The sequence below is a fragment of the Mauremys reevesii genome, linkage group 3, assembly GCF_016161935.1.
Source record: "Mauremys reevesii isolate NIE-2019 linkage group 3, ASM1616193v1, whole genome shotgun sequence".
NCBI lineage: Eukaryota > Metazoa > Chordata > Testudines > Geoemydidae > Mauremys > Mauremys reevesii.
Genome location: NC_052625.1, coordinates 162832066 through 162852601, shown reverse-complemented (window position 1 = coordinate 162852601; position 20536 = coordinate 162832066). Strand labels below are relative to the sequence as shown.

General features: G+C 40.5%; 1 protein-coding gene across 1 annotated transcript in view; it reads right to left on the bottom strand.

Annotated features, from left to right (window-relative positions):
• Nucleotides 1-2470: 2470 nt before the first annotated feature.
• Nucleotides 2471-20536, bottom strand: part of LOC120401168 (collagen alpha-1(IX) chain-like) — a 36809-nt gene continuing 18743 nt past the window's right edge. The window contains exons 14-27 of the mRNA XM_039530827.1: nt 19504-19557; nt 14727-14771; nt 14582-14635; nt 14435-14488; nt 14281-14334; nt 11563-11634; nt 11362-11397; nt 8535-8579; nt 7112-7144; nt 6767-6913; nt 6092-6268; nt 3798-3888; nt 3583-3660; nt 2471-2893 (exon numbers count right to left, since the gene is read on the bottom strand). Coding sequence (XP_039386761.1) covers nt 2688-2893; nt 3583-3660; nt 3798-3888; nt 6092-6268; nt 6767-6913; nt 7112-7144; nt 8535-8579; nt 11362-11397; nt 11563-11634; nt 14281-14334; nt 14435-14488; nt 14582-14635; nt 14727-14771; nt 19504-19557 — 1146 coding nt within the window. The 3' untranslated portion in view covers nt 2471-2687. The remainder of the gene's footprint in view (nt 2894-3582; nt 3661-3797; nt 3889-6091; nt 6269-6766; nt 6914-7111; nt 7145-8534; nt 8580-11361; nt 11398-11562; nt 11635-14280; nt 14335-14434; nt 14489-14581; nt 14636-14726; nt 14772-19503; nt 19558-20536) is intronic.

The following is a 20536-nucleotide window of genomic DNA, read 5'->3' as shown; positions in this document are numbered from 1 at the left end:
AAAACCCAGCGCCGCCGTGCCCCAAGTTGCCGCCCCAAGCACGTGCTTGGTCGGCTGGTGCCTGGAGCCGGCCCTGCCTGCAATGCACTAAGCGCTCGAGTTCCACTAAAGATAGTATGGGGGAGAAGGGGTTGAGAGTGTTCACTACCTCACAGGTGCATTCTGCACATTGCAGAATCAAGCCCTAAAAAGAGCCTTTCCAAAATAAAGAACTGATAATCAATTCCAGTTTGACTTCAATATCCTCCTCTTCCCTTCTCCAGTCAAGGGTGGGTGATGTCACTTGCAGGTCATAGCCTGCAACAGTTCCAGCACTGAAGCAAAAGCAATAAAGACTTGCCGGGGGGGGGGGGGCGGGGTGTTCACAAGCCACTACTCCTCCTCTACCATGGACTCGGATAGCTAAGTAATTTTATTCACAAAATATGAAAATTCCTCAAAGTGAGAAACACTGAACTCTGTTATTGGATACAAGGAACCTGGATTAGTCAAGTTGTTTGCCACCTGGAATGGTCCTGCTATTCTTTGCAGATGCTGTTGTGGAGGTGAAGGTATGATTTTTTTCTTCCTGAACAGGCATTGCATACAAAACTTCCATCACTGGTGCCAGGGGCGGCTCTAGAAATTCCGCCGCCCCAAGCAGGGCGGCGCACCGCGCCGCTCGCGCCGCCCTTCCCCGGTCCCGCGGCCGGGGCAGAAGTGCCTGCGGACAGTCCCGTGGTCCCACGGCTCCGGTGGAACATCCGCAGGCATGCCTGCGGGAGCTCCGTCCAAGCCGCGGGACCAGCACACCCGCCGCAGTCATGCCTACGGGAGCTCAAGCGGAGCCGCGGGAAGAGGGGACCCTCCGCAGTCATGCCTGCGTCAGGTCCGCTCATCCCGGGGCTCCGGTGGACCTCCCGTAGGCATAACTGCGGGAGGTCCGCTGGAGCCAAATGCCGCCCTACCAGGACAATGCCGCCCCATGCACCTGCTTGGCACGCTGGGGTCTGGAGCCGGCCCTGACTGGTGCTCTAATTTTCCCCTCTTTCAGTCACAGGTCAGCTGAACACTATGGTTAACTATTAGGCTAAAGACAATGTTAAAATGTTTAAAAACTACTAGATCAATAGTTGAGGACAAAAACTGTGTAAAATGTCCTACCAAGCCATCTAGAAACTAGTTTGTTGGCCCAAGAGTATTCATTCCAAAAGCCCTCTGAAATCCCACAGGATCCATTAGACTTTGAGAGTGGACCATCAGAACAAGTCCTTTGCTCCAAAAGCTTAGATGTTCCCTGATCTCAAAAGAATGGACATAATGCTTAATCTATGCACGTATATGTGATCTCTACTCCTTACACTTTCAATCTGACCCTAAATACTGGATCTGGAGTTTAAGTAGGCTATAAATAGCCTGAGACAATCCCTTGGATGTACTCAGGGCCATGAAATCTTGAGTTCACTCACAAGACTTATCATGTGAGCACTAAAGTTTCCAAAAACACCATACTACAGTCAGCATATTATTATTAGTTCTTTGTACTGCAGTACTATGTAGAAATTCCCAGTTAGGGGTCAGGGGCTCTATGGGTTTAATGCTGTACACACATAACAAGTATCAGAGGGGTAGCTGTGTTAGTCTGGATCTGTAAAAGCAGCAAAGAGTCTTGTGGCACCTTATAGACTAACAGACGTATTGGAGCATGAGCTTTCGTGGGTGAATACCCACTTCATAGGATGCATGTCATGTTATGCATGCACATAACAAGAAGATTGAGGCAGGGAGCAAAGAACTTATGATCCAAATACAAGCTGAAGCCAAGCTTCGTGATGCAGTGGAACTACACATAAACCAACAATAAGTCCTTTCTTGGGAATCAAATAGAATATTGATACATGACAAAAAAAATTGCAAAAACAGCATGAGAAGTAAATGACACTCTTCCTCCCCACTTTGAGTAAGCAAAAGCATATTACAGTCTGGGTAAAAGGTGAGTTATGCCTGTTTAACTCTTTGCAAGATGGGATTTAGCCCCTGCTGCAAGTAGCAGCATGTCTTCCTCCTTTAATTAGTGCATAAATTGCTTGGTCATGAAGATATGCAATGGGTGGACTAGCTTATCATCAGCAGATGTCATAAACACTTAATGTAGAGCAGACTGATTTCAGCCTGTCAAACTGCGAGGAATGTATAAAGGCTTAATAACCCTCAGACAGGTCCCTGATCCTATATGTTTTCTTAGGATGGAAACACAGGTTGGCACCACATGAGATAACCTTCCATAAAATTAAAAAATCATGTAACGTTTTTCAAGTTTTATTATAAAAAGCATTTACTAGGTACAGTCAGAAAAGAAACAGTTGTTTGGATGTCAAATATAAAACATGGCATTGCTTTATATTAATATAAGTTGTACAACATATTCAACATTTAAAAAGCAAATGCAGTATTTTAAAAACAAATATCCTCTATCTGAACAGGTGCCATTTAAATTAAATGGTTTACCACTTCTTAGGTAGGATTATCATGTTATTATTTTACACTAAAAATTCACAAAGTGAACTGGCTTCTAAATTAAACAGTAATTCATATGTATTTTTTCAAAAGGTTTCAATTTTGAAAAGGGAGCAAACGTACTTTGTTCAATTACACTTGTTTTCTTCCACATCAAAGGATTTCATGATGTTTCTCGCTGAAGTCTTCACTCACTTTGCTTGCCATACGAAAGAAGATGATGACTCACTTTGCTGATCTACATCATTTGGAAGATAAGGATCGCACCCTGTTTTACATATACCTGGAGGCCCTCTAAGTCCTGGGTATCCTCTCAAACCAGACTGTCCCATACGTCCCCGTGGGCCAGGCTGACCTGGAAGTCCATTGAATGTTAGTCCACTTCTTCCACGTTCACCTTAAGAAAGGGGCAGTGAGCAAGAGAAATCAAGCAATTACAGTAATAGAGGTTAGAGATGGAAAAGACCTGTGGTCTCCCTAGCCTATCTCTCTTGCCTAGCTGGTGATCTGGCACCAGCAGTGATGTTGAGACTCCACCAACCCCCATTAAGCTATGATGCTCAAGACCTGAAAGTGTAGCTGGCCGTATGCAGGGTGGACAGGGAAGGTCATGTTGAAGCAGATGTGTGCAGTTTGGCCTGACATGATACAGCCTTTATGGGAAGGTTCTTTATATGGATATTGGAAAATATCCACGTAAATAATTTTGTCAGAAAAGCTGCATGATCTTTATTTGCTTTCGATTTAGAGAAAACCAATTATGTAGAATTTTCACTATTTAAATAACCAGACTATGTTAATAGTCTACTCTAAAGTGTTTAATCTGCCATGACAGGCTGCAGTGCAAAATACAACCTATTTGGGCTTTACATGGTGCCTTTTATATATCTCTTTAGAGGTTTGCCCCAGTTTTGAAAGAATTGCACATATACAGGATCATATGAGCATCAATTCACAGGACACATCTCGTACATCCATACCACATTAAAGTGTTTACCAAAACCTACCATAAAACAGTACGTACTGTACAACATGAATGCAGAATATACTTATAGCAAGAAAGATTTCAAGAGCAAAAAGGAGTACCTCTTGGGCCCTGATTTCCTTCAAAGCCAGCAAATACAAAACCTTTGGCACCTATATCTCCTTTGTCTCCATGTTCACCTAAAATTTAAAAATAATTAAGTGTCTTTAAATGACTACCATATTTGTCAACAGCAGCACTTTCACACTTGTGACTGCTGTGATTTATTCAAACGAATATTGCAAAAAAAATATTTTCCATTTTGAAAACATTTTACCTTTTGGTCCTTGTTTTCCTGGGTCACCAACATCACCATAAAAGCCCTTAGGTCCATGTTCTCCATCAGTTCCATTTAACCCAGGTTTGCCCTATAGAAATGTTAAAAATATTACAGTACATGAAACTACTCGATATTTTTTTGTGTTGTTGAATTCCAATCAGTACCATCAGATAAAATACTGTAACTAGATTAAAATACCATAACTATATAAAAATTAAAGGATTAGCTACACTGAAAGGAGAAGAGTCCAAATGTCACCTTAAAAATCAAAAGTAAGTATTTGACTTCAATAAGCTTTCCTACTCTCCAACAATAAAACATTTAATTCAATTCATAAATGAAGAAAGAACTAAGGGTTATTAGAAGTCTGCTTACTTTTATGAAAAAGTCATAGTAAGATGAAAAATCTGTAAAAAATAGAAAAAGCGCAGTCCATTTTTACATAGGAAAATTCCTATTGTAGTTCATTATGCCCACCATAATAAGGCGAGAGCCAAGAATATTTGAACTATATAAAAGTCAGGTGGGGAGAAGGATTAAGGCATCCACAAAGGCCTCAATTTCTCTAGAAGGTCGAATAGTGTTTAAACTTGATTTTTACCAATCAAATTAGCTGACATGGCGCTGCTGACCACCGTTGACTGGGCCATGGCACAAAGACAAATTGTTGTTTAGTATTATGTTGTATAGTTATGGATAAACACTGCTCCCAGTAGAGTTTACTCACAGTCGAGTGGATGCTAAACACAACTTTCCTTTTCCATATCAGGCAGTCAGCAATGGTAAATATCATGTCATCTAACTCAACTGTTAAAAATCGTTACATTTGCTAGGGGAGAAAACCCAAAAGCTACTGAAAATAGGCTGTGTGTTTGGGAGGTATGTTTTACCCACCAGTGCAGTTGGAAAAAGTGAAGATAAGAATTGCAGGAGGGGAAAGAAGGGTGTTCTATATGTAGGAGCGAAGTTGTAAGTGACTCTATATATCAACAATGAAGGGTGAATGGGGTAAACTGAAAGGAGTTCAGAGGCAACTGAATGAAGTGGGAGAGCAAAGAGTGATTAGGCCAAAGAAATAAGATGGAACAAGGCTACAGAAAGATTTGAGAAACACTAGGCAGATCTTTAGTTGTATACTTTGGAGTAGAGAAGGTAAAAAACTGAGGCAACGTTGCATGCTTGCAGCTTGGCACTGTACTCTGAGAGTTGGGGTCACCAGCAAGGAGGAAGTCAGCATTTAAAGATATTTGAAGGCATTAATAAAGTGTAAGTTTTAATTTGTTTATTATTTGTGTATTACTTCTATTAGGTGATATTAACCTTTATCCAACATATTAACCTAAACTTTCACATTGAAACAAGCTTTTTTTTTGGCCATGCTATTCCAATTGTGTGTGCAGTATCTTATTAGTCAATTCTGTTGAGAAAAGATTAATTTGTATATTTGTGGAAAAGGTCACTAAATATAGCTGTTCCCTGGCTTGATATTTAGCTTTAGGTTATGAAACTAAATCTCTCTTTTTTTAAGAATACTTCATACTGCCAGCAGTCATTTGCATGTAATAATACAGATACCTAAAGAACCATGAAGATGAAAAGGAATAGCTCAGAAGTATTACCATGAAATCTTAAACTTTTAAAAGTTTCTTACCATGCTATTTTAGATTATGTGAAAGGGTATTGGTTGCAACACAATAATGAATGTGATAACTCTGATATAAGAACAACTTTGGTAGTTACTCATGTGTTGTACTGTAGGTACTGGAAAATACTACTGCGCTGTACACAATGAAGTTATGGTTTCTCAAAGGTCAATATTTCATAGATTAGTGGGTGATGAATGCCATGGTTATGAGTCAGAATCTGCCTTTGGAGCTGTCAAACATCATGATAGCAAGAAATAAAAAACCCTGTTTCATATAACTTTTTAGCAGCTTAATTACTTGTGAAAAAGGTCATTACATTATTGTTCAGCTTGTAATTGTATTAAATGTACTTGTCTGATACAGCTCCACTACACATTTCTTTAAGCTTAAGATAACACAGTTATGATCTCAGGTTTTTTTCCAACGTGTTAATTTCTTCCATAGTAGTGTTGTACTTGTTGGAGGAAAATGGGTCTTCTCCTGAAGTCAATACCAAACTCACATTGATTTCAATGGGAGCAGGATCAAGCACAATATTGCCACATGGAAAAATGTTTTCTATTTTTTCAGTTCATGTGTTAACTTCATTTAACAATGTTTTCAGTGTTTTTTAAAATGGCTTGTTTTTTCCCCCTTTATAATTACCTCTTCTCCAGGGGGTCCAGGCAAACCAACAGGTCCTGGAGGCCCCATAGGCACATCTCCATTAAGCGGGCATGTGCTGGCACATTTCCTCCCAACACTATTGGCAAACATTGACATTTGTTCTAAGACGATCCGTTTGCACACTTCTATCACATGAGCTGCTGGGAAAGGCAGCCCCTGCGTGAGAAGAACATGAGAACAATCAGAGAAATAAAATATGCAGGAACAGTTCCATTAATAGCATAACTCGCTGTAACACCTCCTGAGTTTCCTGTAATTATCCATGTAACATTTGGCTGTGCTGTTTTTTGTCACTGTACAGCTAATTTTATGATAACATTAAAAAAGATGATTCCCAAGCATATTAACAAATGAATCTTGTTAAACAATTATTTTACAAAAACAAGCAATTTTTACAAGAAAATGCCTAATGGACTAATTTAGTTTTTAAATAAAAATTTAGAACTACTGAGCCAACTTCATCCCTTCTATAATTCCACTAACACGAGGAATGAATTTGGCCACCTTCTCCAATTCTGATCCTACTTACACATGTACAATCACATTTATTACAACATGCATGTAACTGTGAGCAGAATTTGATACACCATCTCACAACTTTGAGTACTTAGTTTCTTCTATAATATTTTAGGTCAAAAGAACTGAAAGTCTTACAGGAGGTCCAACTGATCCAACATTTCCTGGTGAACCCTCATCTCCAGGAACACCCTGTTCTCCAGGTTGGCCTCGGGATCCAGTCTCTCCTGGTGGACCTCTTTTACCAATAACGCCCTCTGGTCCTGTTGGTCCTTTGTCTCCAACCTAAAATAAAGATTTGACTTTGTTACACTTTGTAAGTGAAGATTTCTTAGAATGCTGTTTGAGCAATTATGGTTTGTTCTTGCTGGCTTTATTACAAATTTTCTATAAGTTCAAATACTGTACACCTTTGATGAGTGCAGTACAAGTATCCTAAGATAAAGACAGAACAGCAAGGGGGTAAAAGGTGTTTTTACTTACATTTCCTTTTGGTCCTTTAACTCCTTTTTCTCCCTTTAAATATAAATACAAATACTATTTTTGGCCCTGAAATTCATACAATAATATTTCCCATTGCTTTGTTTGCTATCCTTGTGTAGAAGTAAGAATGTTAATACCTTACAATTATACAGCACTTTTCATCCAGATCCAAAACACAGTTGCAAATTACAAACTAGGAGTACGAGGGGTCATTGGGCATATCATTCAAAACTTCTGTTCATAGAATATATATTCATATAAGGCCAAATCCTCAGCCCAGCATCCACCCATCTTTGACCCAAGTTTGCATAGCAGCTGTTGAGACACTCTGTTGAGATTACTTCTACTGTATGGCCCAGATTTTTAGGCATTATGGCATTCGGTGTTACAATGCCTAATTGAAATAGGGATTTTCTCATTTTCAAAAGGGATTTAGGAATTTAGGAGCCAAGATCTTGAGCTCTGACATGCCTTAATCCCTTTTGAAAATGAGATTTAGTCTCTTAAATCAGTTAGGCATTGCGACACTGAGTACAGCAACAGCTAAATACCTTTAAAAATCTGGGCCTCTATCTGATTGTTTATTGAAATGTAATATTCACAGTCTACACTGCAGTGACTAGCAATGTAGGTCATTCAGGGAATTGAAACAAAGCCATCACATTTATATAACAATGCAAATTGTGCAGTTTACAAACTAGTATACAATTCAAAAAATTCACCAGTGGTGAATATTCAAGAACACAGGCTAAACATTTGTGTTTCATGAACACTTGCACTAGTAAAGCTTGTATGCTTGAATGCTTGTGGAAAGTGAATGTAGAAGTGCTGTAAATAGGGTTGAAGAATTTTGACTGCAGTATCCACTTGGTTCTGCATGGGACATTTAGGCCAATATTCTAAAATTTTGAGTGTCCAACATTAGGCACCTAAATAAAAGGCCACATTTTCAGTGAGGCTGAGCACTGCACTCTCACTGACGTCAACGGCAAACCAATACATCAGTAACTAATATTTGTTGCTTGCAAGATTCTTCCTTTAATTTTACTTACCAGTGCAAAGTTCCACATACCATAAAAACAGTAAATGTCAAAAGCTATGGTGTTGCTAATATCTATAGGAAACTAATACGAGTGTGTAGAAGTTTATAAAAACTATAACAATGCCAAGAGTGTGAACAATGAATTAGTTACATGTAATATTCAATTACAAATACACCTCTACCCCGATATAACGCAACTCGATATAACACGAATTCAGATATAACGCGGTAAAGCAGCGCTCTAGGGGAGCGGAGCTGCGTGCTCCAGTGGATCAAAGCAAGTTCGATATAACGCGGTTTCACCGATAATACGGTAAGATTTTTTGGCTCCCAAGGACAGCGTTATATCGGGGTAGAGGTATATGTCATATATTACTGCACCTTGTCACCTTCTTGACCCTTTAAACCTGGAACACCAGCATTTCCCTGCACAGAGAAAGAAACCCCAAACAAATATTATAATTATATTTTTTTAAGAATAGTCACAACAAGACTCAATGCTTATATTCATTTTTTGTGAGCATTATCAAAAGCTTAATAACCTTACCACTTTTCATTCCAAAATACTAAGTGCACTTCTTCAACCTGGTCTATGCTAATAAATGACAGTTATATATCTCTCATTCCTGGTACACTGCAATGTCTTCATAACATGTTAATAAATAATAATCTCTCTCTCTTTTTAGCAGCGGATCTCAAAGCACTTTACAAAGGAGATCAGTACAATTATGTCCATTTTACAGATGGGAAAACTTACACCAAGAGGGTGAAGGGACTTGCCTATGGTCACTCAGGAGGCCACTGAGAACAGAACACACATCTCCAGAGTCCCAGTCCCCTATTCACTAGATGACACCAGTGGTTCTGGGGGGCCATGGACAGGTTTCAGGGGGTCTGCCAAGCATAGCCAGCATTATACTCACTAGGGCTCAGGACAGGAAGCCAAAGCTCTACCGTGCAGGATTGCAGCCCAGGGCCCCAAACCCCATCACCCAGGGATGAAGCCAAAGATTGAACAACTGAGCATCACAATGATCCCTGTGGTGTGAGGCCCTGGGCAATTGTCCTGCTTGCTACCCCTAACTCTGGCTTTTATATGCAGAAAAACAGTTGTTGTGGCACAGCTGGGCCATGGAGTTTTTATAGCATGCTAAGAAAGAAAAAGGTTGAGAACCCCTGGACTAGACCATTTTGGTATCTCAGCAGGGGTCTCTTCTTTTCAAATGACTGATATTCAATGCCAATAAGGTGATTAGTAGCCTTTAGACTCTATTATGGGGCCTGCTGAATGCTCACTGGTTGCAGAGCCAGCGTAGGACCATTTGTAGAGTTAAGGTAAAGAACCAAGTTAAGGTTGGAAGCTCAAAGCAGGACCAATCCCCAACTAAATCATCCCAGCCAGGGCTTTGTCTGGCCTTAAAAACCTCTAAGGATGGAGATTCCACCACCTCCCTAGGTAACCCATTCTAGTGCTTCACCACCCTCCTAGTGAAATAGTTTTTCCTAATATCCAACCTAGACCTCCCCCACTGCAACTTGAGACCATTGCTCCTTGTTCTGTCATCTGCACCACCACTGTGTACAGCCTAGATCCATCTTTGGAACCCCCCTTCAGGTAATTGAAGGTTGCTATCTAGCATGAGTAAGGATTGCAGAATCAGACCCTATATTATTAAAATATATTTTACTGCTACTAATTGCTATTTAAGAAAATAATAAAAATTCTTTTTTTAAAAAAAAGCTAAATTATGTATAAAAAAGAACATTTCAAAAGCTACTTGCTACTTTTCATCTCAGATTATCTTAATTTAAAATTCATTATACCTAGACTTGTAAGGATTAGATTTTTATCAGTAAATGACAGTTTCCCATACACACATAAACTGAAGAAAAAATATTTCCATTGATAATAATCAAACATTAACAGATAGACAAAGTAAGTAAAATATTGCTTAAGAACTTATTAGAGTTTGATTTAAGGATATACACTGTTGCATGGTATATTTTTATGTGATGTTGACAATTTGTTTTTTAATGGTTATAAAGTTTTAACTTTTTGAATCTCATTGTCTAGTGTCATTAAATAAGTACTGTCTCCCCCCACTAGTTTCCTGCAACTCTGAAAATTTAAAAAGATGAAAATAGAAAAAAATGCTTAAAAATAAACATAGATATTATCTGTTGAAATTATAAAAAAATATAAATTGAATTCTGCCAAGCCTAATTAGATTGTATATGTAATCTATGTTTGAGCCACCAACTCAGGTTCTTAGCTACCTCTTAACTCATTTTTGCTCAGTTCTCGACCAGCTTTCATTCAGTGCATGCACAAAATTTTCACATTCATGCTGCACTCGTTTGTGCATATAAAACTCACATATTTTGCGTGCACAGCAGAACATTATACATTCAGTTACCTGATTTTACGGCAAATATACAATTTTCCATGGACACAACACTGCGGCCATCTGAAAATTAAAACCTTTATCTCTTTGTCATTCAAATGAAAATAGAATAGGTTTGCCAGTTATTAAGAGCCAGGCAGAACCTGGCTCTTACAGAGTTATTCAATGAGGGAAGGAAGGAAGGAGCTTTCCCCCTTGTCTACAAGGCACAAAGGTTGCCCCATCCTTTCTCCACAGAGGCAATGACAGCCCAAAGGAGGTAGGAAGGGAAGAGGTGGGAATAAGGCAGTGCTACTGCTCTAGACCTATGCCTGTGGGAAAGTAAGTCAGACCCCACAATGAGGAGAGTAGCAATCACACCGCCTGCTCTTTCTGGATGCTTATAGGTGCTCCAGGAAACATTATATTCCCCTAAAGCAAAATTCATTCCACTACCCACACTGCTCTTTTCTCTGGGTTGTTCCTAAGCAGCACAATGTAGCTTTAATGAAGAGCCTTTTAATGTTCAGATCATACTTTCTCCAACCCTAATACAAGGATGCGTTTGAAATTTAAAAAAAAGTTTGTGCGTATTATCAGTTATAATTTTTCTACACCCACATGCATTTAAAGTTAAAATTTGGACAAGTTTCCAGTAGCCTGTAATCTTTTTCCACATCTGTTTACCTCATTGAAAGGAAGTTCTCCTTTACTGTAACCATAATCAGCCCTGTGCTTACTGTGCAACCTTAAGAATCAAACTAGAAGTGTTTACTCCCAAAACAAAAATCAAGATTTCCAGTAAAAGAGTTTCATAAAGGTACCTTCAATCCACGTGTTCCTGGTAGCCCAATATGACCCTGTAGAGAGCAGGGAAAGAAAATGGCAACTGTCAAGCAGCATATAGCCAATCATCCACATACAATTAGGACCTGAATTCATTGCCCATTCAAGTCAATGGAAAGACTCACATCAGTTTCAGTGGGTGGTAAATCATGGCCATGGTTACTAACAATGAAACTTACAGTAGCTCCAGGGGGACCAGCGAAGCCAGGCCTACCAGGAATTCCTACAATCCCTTTTGAACCAGTATCACCCTGTCCAGGAAACATTGAATCATTAAAAATAAATTCACCCACCTTGATCACATGCTTATTGCTTTATATTATCACACATTTAAAAAGGAAGAGAAACTAAAAAGTATAGGTATATAAGTTTAGATATATCTCTGCCAGTATTTGTTTGCTTTGTTTAGATAAAGGAATTTCTGTGATACTCATCACAATGAGAACCAGTCTGCAAAAAAACACCAGCATTTTCTTCTGTCTGTTAGGTACCCAGAGTGCAAGCAATTCAAACAGGGATGTCCCAGAGTGTAGTTTTTCAGAGCCCAATGGCCAGCTCCTTCTTGATCTCCAACCTAAGGTGATGTGTGGCTGCTCAAATCTCTGGGTAAACAGAACTGGAAAGATTGTGTGTGTCTGTCTGTGTCTATACCTGTGCATGTGCACAGATATATTTTATAATATACACTCACAAACACAACATATAAAATGTGGTTGTATCTAGCTTCCTCTTCAAAAGTCCAGTCCGTTTGCTGCTCTTTATACTCTACGATTCTGTCCAGCAATTTTAACTAATAGGAACTAATCTACTCATGTTACTATAATAGCATCTTCACTATCATGATCCTGTTAATATTTATCTCTTATAATCAGCACAGACTTCTTTAATTAAGCCCTCTATTAAAGACTGATATCTCTTTTTTATGTCAAGTATCAGAGGGGTAGCCGTGTTAGTCTGGATCTGTAAAAGCAACAAAGAATCCTGTGGCACCTTATAGACTAACAGACGTTTTGCAGCATGAGCTTTCGTGGGTGAATACCCACTTCTTCAGATGCACTTCTTCTTTTTTATGTGTTATTCAGAACATAGTTTGCCCATGTTTAATAATAAAGTTAAATGTTAAGCTGGACAGAGTCTAGTACTAAAATGTGCATCTGGAAAGTTACTATCACACTGAATTATGTCTTTTGTTAAATTATCTTTAATAATAAAAAAAATATTATTTCAGGGAGGCAAACTAGACATGGGAGACCAGAGACCAAAATTAATTCAAAGATAAAAAGATCCAATTTATGATTGTTGCTTTTTTGTCATGTTTAAAAATTTACAGCAATTTTACCAGCTGTTCTAACTGTTCTTGTGAAATCAACACCACCACATACTGGGTGAATATATTCTCTGGTCTTGGGTCTTCCTCAAGCCACTGTTGTTACAGATGCCAACCCTATCACAACCACTGCAGACTTGCTATCCGTTACCATGGGCAGCAGCAGAATACCTCCCCACCTCTACCCTCCACCCCGCCATATTCCTCTGCATGTGTCTTTCTGATTTCAAATCCTGGCACTAGTTACTTTGGGACAGATCCTCAGTTGGTGTAAATTGTCATAGCTCCACTGATTTTAACTGAGCTATGACAACTTGCACAAGTTGAGGATCTGGCCCCCATCACTGAATGTGCAGAATGTAGATTGGAGGGTTGGTACCTTTTGGACAGCCCACACAATTGCTCTCCATTACATGATCGAACAGAGGATTGCTCTGCCATTTCCTCTGGTACAATCAGTGGTTATTCATGTGATCTCTGTTTTTAAAATCTATTATTTAAACCACATCCAGACTGGTAAATGAGTGACCGTCAAGAGCTCCAGAGTTGGGTCTGAGCTACTGGGTTTGGATATTTATCCAAGACATTTCCAAATTTACCCAAACCTCCTTGATGTGAAAACTGAGCTGGAAATATACTGAGAACAGGTTTGCATGTCTAAGCAAGGCTGAGTTCTTTCCTAGCTAACTGATTAGTCACCTGGGAGAGTTTTAGAGGGGCTACATGGACTGCAGATTAACTTCTATCTGATAGTTCTCTTACAGAGAAAGAGTTGTCAGTCAGACAGATACAAGGATGCTGTTAGCAATCTGAAGAATCCTTCCTCCTCATCCTCCCTGCAAATGGTGTTTGTGGTAGACGAACAACAGGATCCTCCTTCCCCTGTGAGAGCCCAGCCCCAACCACAAGAAGGTGTGCTGTTTTGTTACTTGTTTAAAGAACCCACCAAGTAGAGGGATCTCTCTCTCTCTTACTTTCTTCCCTATAACAGGAGCCCTAGAATCATAGCAACTTTTGTCCTCTGCACAGCCCCAACAGTTAGGAGAGATTTCAGAGTAGCAGCCGTGTTAGTCTGTATCTGCAAAAAGAACAGGAGTACTTGTGGCACCTTAGAGACTAACAAATGTATTTCAGCATGAGCTTTCGTGAGCTACAGAAGTGAGCTGTAGCTCACGAAAGCTCATGCTGAAATAAATTTGTTAGTTAGGAGAGAGGAACTCAACTATTGTCTAGGACTAGTTATGGAACAGGGAATTTACTTATATGTACAGACTACTCCCAAATACCTTTGCTTCTATAGACAACTAGCCTGGTGAGTCTCATTTGCTTCTGTCTTTACATGTTGAGGCCAGGGACCAAAATCCAAATCCTTATTGCCCTACTCAAGCAAGTAGTCCAGTTAACTTCTATGGAACTACTTGTGTGAATAAAGGCAAACTGGATTCAGCCCTGGGTCACCAACCTGACCGAGTAACAGCTCCCATATGCTGCCTTCTAATGCATGTGTGTTCCAGAAAGCCATGTCACTGAGCAACTAGACCGGGCCCCTCACAAAGAGAATGATACTTACTGTTCTTCCCCAAGGGCCTTCAGGACCTGCTTCTCCTAGAAATCCTTTCTCTCCCTACATAAGGGTAAAATAGATTATTTTAATCTACATAAAAAGTATAAATACATTAATAATAGATAGTTGAGGGAATAAATTCAGATTTTAAAAACTCTACCTTTAAACCCAAAGTACCTTGACCACCCTCTGGCCCTTGAGGTCCTTGATAGGCCTAAAGAAAACGCAGCAATTAAGACAAAGAGGTTAGTTTTTAAGATTACATAAACAAAATACTGGTTACTTCATAATTCCACACCCCATTTACCTCTATACCAGGATCCCCCTCTCGCCCAGGCAATCCAGGATCTCCACGTATTCCCTGTAAATTTACAAAATCCCATCAAGTAAACATACAAAAACAGATCATGCAGTTTAGCAAGATGGACAAATTAGGCTTATTCATATGATACCTTTGGACCAGGTGTACCTTTCCTTCCTCGAGGTCCGGTAAAACCCTAGATAAACAATTAATGCATTGTTTTTATTAGATTTTTAAAAAAACCACAAAGGCCAACTGTGGTCATTATAACTGTGACAGTATACAAGCAGGTGTAGATATCTAGTATCTGAGAAACCAATGAAATTCTGGCGAGGCATGGCTGTTTAATCCTATTTTCTCAATTTTTTAAATACCAGCCATATATATATAATATAATGCATTTGGCTTACTTAACAATAGTATAAAATCATATTTTCCTTGTACAATAAACTAGCACATATTCAGTATCAATAGCCCAATTACTGCATTCTAAGGTTTCATAGTTAAAGGCCCTATTCTGTAAATACATTAAATGGGCATAGCGATTATTATTATGTGATTACATGGTGCCTTTAGGCACAGCCCTGAGTATGGGATGTGGATAGTTGCACCCCCTTGCCGGATTCCAGCAACTCTGGAAGGCACTGTGTCTCAGACACACCTCGAGGGCACAGTTCTTCTGGTAGTGCTTTCTTATACTGGGGAAATGAGAGATTAAGGGTATGTCTATACTAACCGCCGGATCGGCTGGCAGCAATCGATCCAGTGGGGGTCGATTTATCGTGTTTAGGGGGGAGCGGCAGCAGTTGACTCACTGCAGTGAAGACACTGCGGTGCGTAGATCTAAGTACATCGACTTCAGCTACATTATTCATGTAGCTGAAGTTGAGTAGCTTATATCAACACCCCCCTCCCCTCAGTGTAGACCAGGCCTAAGAAGAGTAATCTACTACAGCCCTTTACAGATCACAGCATACTTCCTGCTGCCCATGTCCAGCCAACTCCACTGACTGGTTCATAGGCAGGTAGCGCCAGACATCTCAATTGTACCATATCAAGTGCTAGGTTCCAAATGAAAGTAGATTCTGTCTCCTAACCCCACTGCAGCACAGGGAAGGGAGCAAGCAGAGAAGATTTTCCTTGAAAGCTTTGGGACCCTTGGTTCCCTTCTTCTCTTCAGAGACCAGACAGAGGTTCTGAGGGAAGGAGTCCAGGAACCAACCGAGTTTATGGGGAGGAGTGATCATAGGCAAACAGGCTGGGGTGTTAATATGTGGAGTACTGATGAGTTGAGCTGGATCTCAGCAACGGTAGGAAAGCAGCAATTAGTGGGCTATTACTTCCCCTCCCACATGGGTGAGCAGGGATAGGCAGGCAGGGGAATAGAGTGGGTGGAGCTGAGCTGGCCAAAAGGAGGAAGTACCTGTACCAGGAAAAAAAACTGGTGCATCTTATTTCCCCAAAGAACAAGGAGAAAGCAGGGACTAAATTGTGTGGCTTTCAGAGACAGTACAAGAACATGCTGCCCCTTACTCAAGCTGGTCAAGCTGTCAATCCAACCCCGTATGAGAAGCTTCAGTACTGAACTTTGGTCTTTCAAACACTAATACAAAGCCAGGGTTGAGAAATGTTAGTGGCAAATTCATCCCAATGGAGCTCTACTGAAGCCAATTAATAAATCTGGCCCTAATTGTTTTAGAGTTTGTTTGCCTAAAAGTAACATCCCATACATAACACCTCTGCTTTGTAAATGTTTTCTGCTCCCTCTATCCCTAGTCATTCTTTCCACTCATTTTTCAAATTGTATTTTTCTATTACTATTTAGGGCACAATCCTACTTAACTCAATGGGTGTTTTGACACTGATATTCATGGAAGCAGGACGACTGTCCCCTTTAAAAGTATATGGAGGCCAGCCACACCTGTACCATAATTAATTAGTTGCTTCACAGCCTGTAACATGCTGATGCACCCAGACCAGCAATCCTAAGACAAAGGAAATCGAAGCAAGACATGCAGGTCGTCAATCAAAATGTATAACCATGGAACAGTTAGGTCAGCAACAGCTGGAACAAAATACAATAGCAGTCCAAATGGCAGGTATGTAGCAACAGGCCCTGAGTAACCATACACACACACAACATTATATCCACACATACAAGAACACTGAACTGAGTTCAGGGAGCAGGAACCAGGAAAAATAATAGGAACAGGAAGCAGGAAACAATAAGCAGGAAGCACACACACACACCAGTCAACACAATTTCCTTCTTTTTTCCCCAAACGTTCAACAGCATCTTGCTGGTAACTAGGGGTGATCCCAGGGCCATAGGTTATACCTCTGATTCAATGCAGGGGGTGGATGCTGTTGCTCTGGTGTAACTTTCCCAGTTGGCCACATGACATCATCATATACAGAAAAAGAGTGTCCTCTTCCTTATCTGTTTCCCTTTCAGTACACAGTATATCTTGATGGTTAATAACATGTTCTCCATGTGATAAATGTGCTTGCCACTCTCTGCACCCTTCGGCCTCCAAGATCATGCCACAAACATCAAAAATTCTTCCAATCCTCATCTAACATATGATGCTTGTCCAGGATAGAATGCATGGAGTCTTGCACAGATGCCCTTATTAAAACTCATATATTTCCTAGTCCCATCAGTTGGCTCTGAGGGATGGGATGAAACTTTTCCATCAGCAGAGGCAACCTGGTCCTCATAGGTTGGATGAAGAGCCAATAGATAAGGTTTTCTCCAGTACTTTCATGAGGTGTACACCCAATATCATATAAGCTATGACTCAATGCTCAGAGAGAGATGTATCTGAACATTCCTCCAGTATGCAAGCTACATATTTCTTCAGAATTCCATGCAGTCTCTTCACTATCCCATTTCCTTGGGGATGGTACACAGGAGGTTTATAATGTACTTTAATAATATTCCTCAGAAAACCTTCAGACCATCTTGATACAAAAGGTGTCCCAGTATCTGAAACAAGGCTCTCTGGCAGGCCAGACATCGCATATAAAATGATTAGGCAAGAAATGAGCTCCTTTCATGTGTCTTGTGAAATTATGAATGCAAATAGATAAAGGGAGTAATAATCTATAACAGTGAACAGAGTATAGCCATGGGAACTGTGCCCAGGTCCCGACTGCATGCATCAGCCTGAGTCACTACAGACTTCCTTGGATCAAAATAAGCATGGGATTGGATCCCAAAGAGGACTTGATGCAGGGTTTCAAACCCCTGCTTTGTCTCTTTAGTCCAAACCAACTGGCCACAAACTAAAATGTGGCAAAGCATGGCAACCTCTATATTAAGCTAGGCCAAGGAATGAACATAAACTGCTACTATCAGTGGGTAATGATAGCAAAGCAACAGCATGGAGCCATTCAGATGTTGGTTTCATACCATCGACAGACAGAATTCCCTACAAACTATACAGCATCTTTTGTTAAACTGCACTTGGCTGCATTCAACTGTATGCCAACTTGTTGGAGTAGGTCTAGCTGGTCCAGAATAGCAAGCTCAGGAAGGGTCTTAACAAAGATGAGAATGTCATCCTGGATATTATCGAGGAGCTGAGAGATCACTCTCAGAAAAACCTCAGGAGCAGAAACTACATCAAAAGGTAGCCATTGATAGCAGTGCCTCCCAAATGGTGTATTGAAAGTCAATAAAAGCTGTGAACTTTCAAGCCACAGGTATTTGCCAATAAATGGATCGGTAATCCAACTCAGAGAAAGTCCAGGATCCACTTACCTGGCATATTACCCCTTTGAAGGTTGGCAATTGAAACTGCTCACATTTCATATATTTATTAAGTGCTCTAAAATCTGTGCACATTCAAATGTTGCCATTTTTCCTTTATACAATAACTGTGGGTGAGTGCTAATCCAAATGTCAGGTATGTAGCAGCAGGGCCTGGGTGACTCTACACACCAAACGCTATGTACATGCACAGAAACAGACACTGGAACACTGAGTTCAGGGAGCAGGAACCAGGAAACAAACAGAAACAGGGAGCAGGAGGCAATAAGTAGGGAGGCATCATACACACACCAGTCCTTACACAGCCTGAGGGGCGGGACTAAGGAGGGTCAGGTGATAGACTAATGGAATCCTGGCCCTTGTAAAAGGAATGAGAGTGAGGTCAGTCAAAAGTTGAAAGCCCAAGTAGTGAGCAGGCAGGCACTCAGGCTGGCTGGCTTCTGTGATAGGTCCTGCAAGGAAAAGGGTCATCCAGGGGAACCAGTCTGGGGCTCTATACCAAGTCCAGGAAGGACATGAGGCACTGAGCCCAGAAGGTGAGGGACTTTTCTATTTGGTGGGACTTTTTAGTTTGGACTCTTGCAACCCCAGAATGGGTTATGTTTGTTGTGACTTGGCTGGAGGGCTAAGCCACATCTCTAGAACAGACTAGTGTGCAGAGAGCCAGGGAAACCCACCTGGGGGAGGAAACTGAGGCAGGGAGTGCACAGCACCATTTTTGGCCAACAGGGAGCACTACTGAGTAGCCATGTACCTATGACAGCCCCTTGTTCTTCTTTTGTGAATTTTACATGATTCTTTTATGTGTGGAGAGTGCGGTCACCATCTATTCTGTTCTAAGCCTCTCTACTTAGGCTGCCAATATCAAGGCTAATGAGTGCAAATCGTGATAATGGTTCTCGTGATATTACTGTCTAGTGGGAACTGGACTAAGACCATCTCGTTTTAGAGACCAGTCAATTAATGTCAGATGGAAACAACTTATGAGACTAATCACTAGCAGCTTGGGATGCATTTGAACTGGTGACCTGGCAGTAAAAGACTCCATTTCCCATTTACCAATCCTCTAAACCATATGGTCCCTCTGTCTTTAGTATTCTAGCTTTAGATACAGTAGAGTTGCTAGTTCTTGTAAAGCAGAAACATAGCTTACTGGAGCTCCTTTAGGTCCGGGTGGACCAAAATCCCCTGGAACACCAACGAGGCCCTGCAATTAACAAACACAAATACCTGCATTGTGTAAAAAGAGGTACCGGCTTTCATGAACAACTAACTTCTACTATGAATTATCAGTGCAACTGTAACCTGTATAAAATCACTATATACAAGCAAGATACATTGCTGTCCACTAGGAGCACAAAGTTAATCTTACACCTGAATATTGAAGATAATGGAGTCTTGGAAGGCAGGGTCAAGACTGTAAGCATTATAAGGATAATGGAAAATATTTTGGTTCCACTGGAACATTCGTTGTAATAATTTGAGTGGTGTTTATCTGAAAGCAATAAAAGGAGTGTGAAGAACATGGGAGATATCTGTATTATTTTTTCTGAATATTGATATACACCATTTTCTGCTGCGGGGGGACAAAGAATTAACTTAGGCTATGTCTACACTACATCATTTAAAGCAGCACCAATGCAGCTGTGCCACTGTAGTGCTTCTGGTGAAGATGCTATAAGCACACAGGAGAGAGCTCTCCTGTTGGCTTAATAACTCCACCTCCATGAGAAGTGGTAGCTGTGTCATTGGTACTTAGGTCAGTATAACTTACGTTGCCTGGGGAGGTGACTTTTTCACACCGCTGAGCAATGTAAGTTATACCAAAGTAATTATAGCATAGACATAATCTTAGTCCTCCTCTGCAGGATGGCAGACAATGGATACAGACATCCCAATCGCTGATATTTAACCAAGCAATACAGGTATCAAGAGCTGTAGTCCAAGGGGAGACTACTGGCCAAAGACTATTGACTTCCTAATGATGCATTGTAACAGAGTATTGGAGAATGGAAAAACCCAGGGGGAAGGCAGTAAGAGACAATGATGTTAAAATTTGCTATTAAAAGTGTCTCTGCAGCAAGACCAGTTCCAAACCAGAGGACAAGACTGCGTAGGAGAAAAAGGAGCGCAGAATAATCTTGGATGCCCTGGAAGACACTAACTAAGAGCCAGTGAATAAGGAA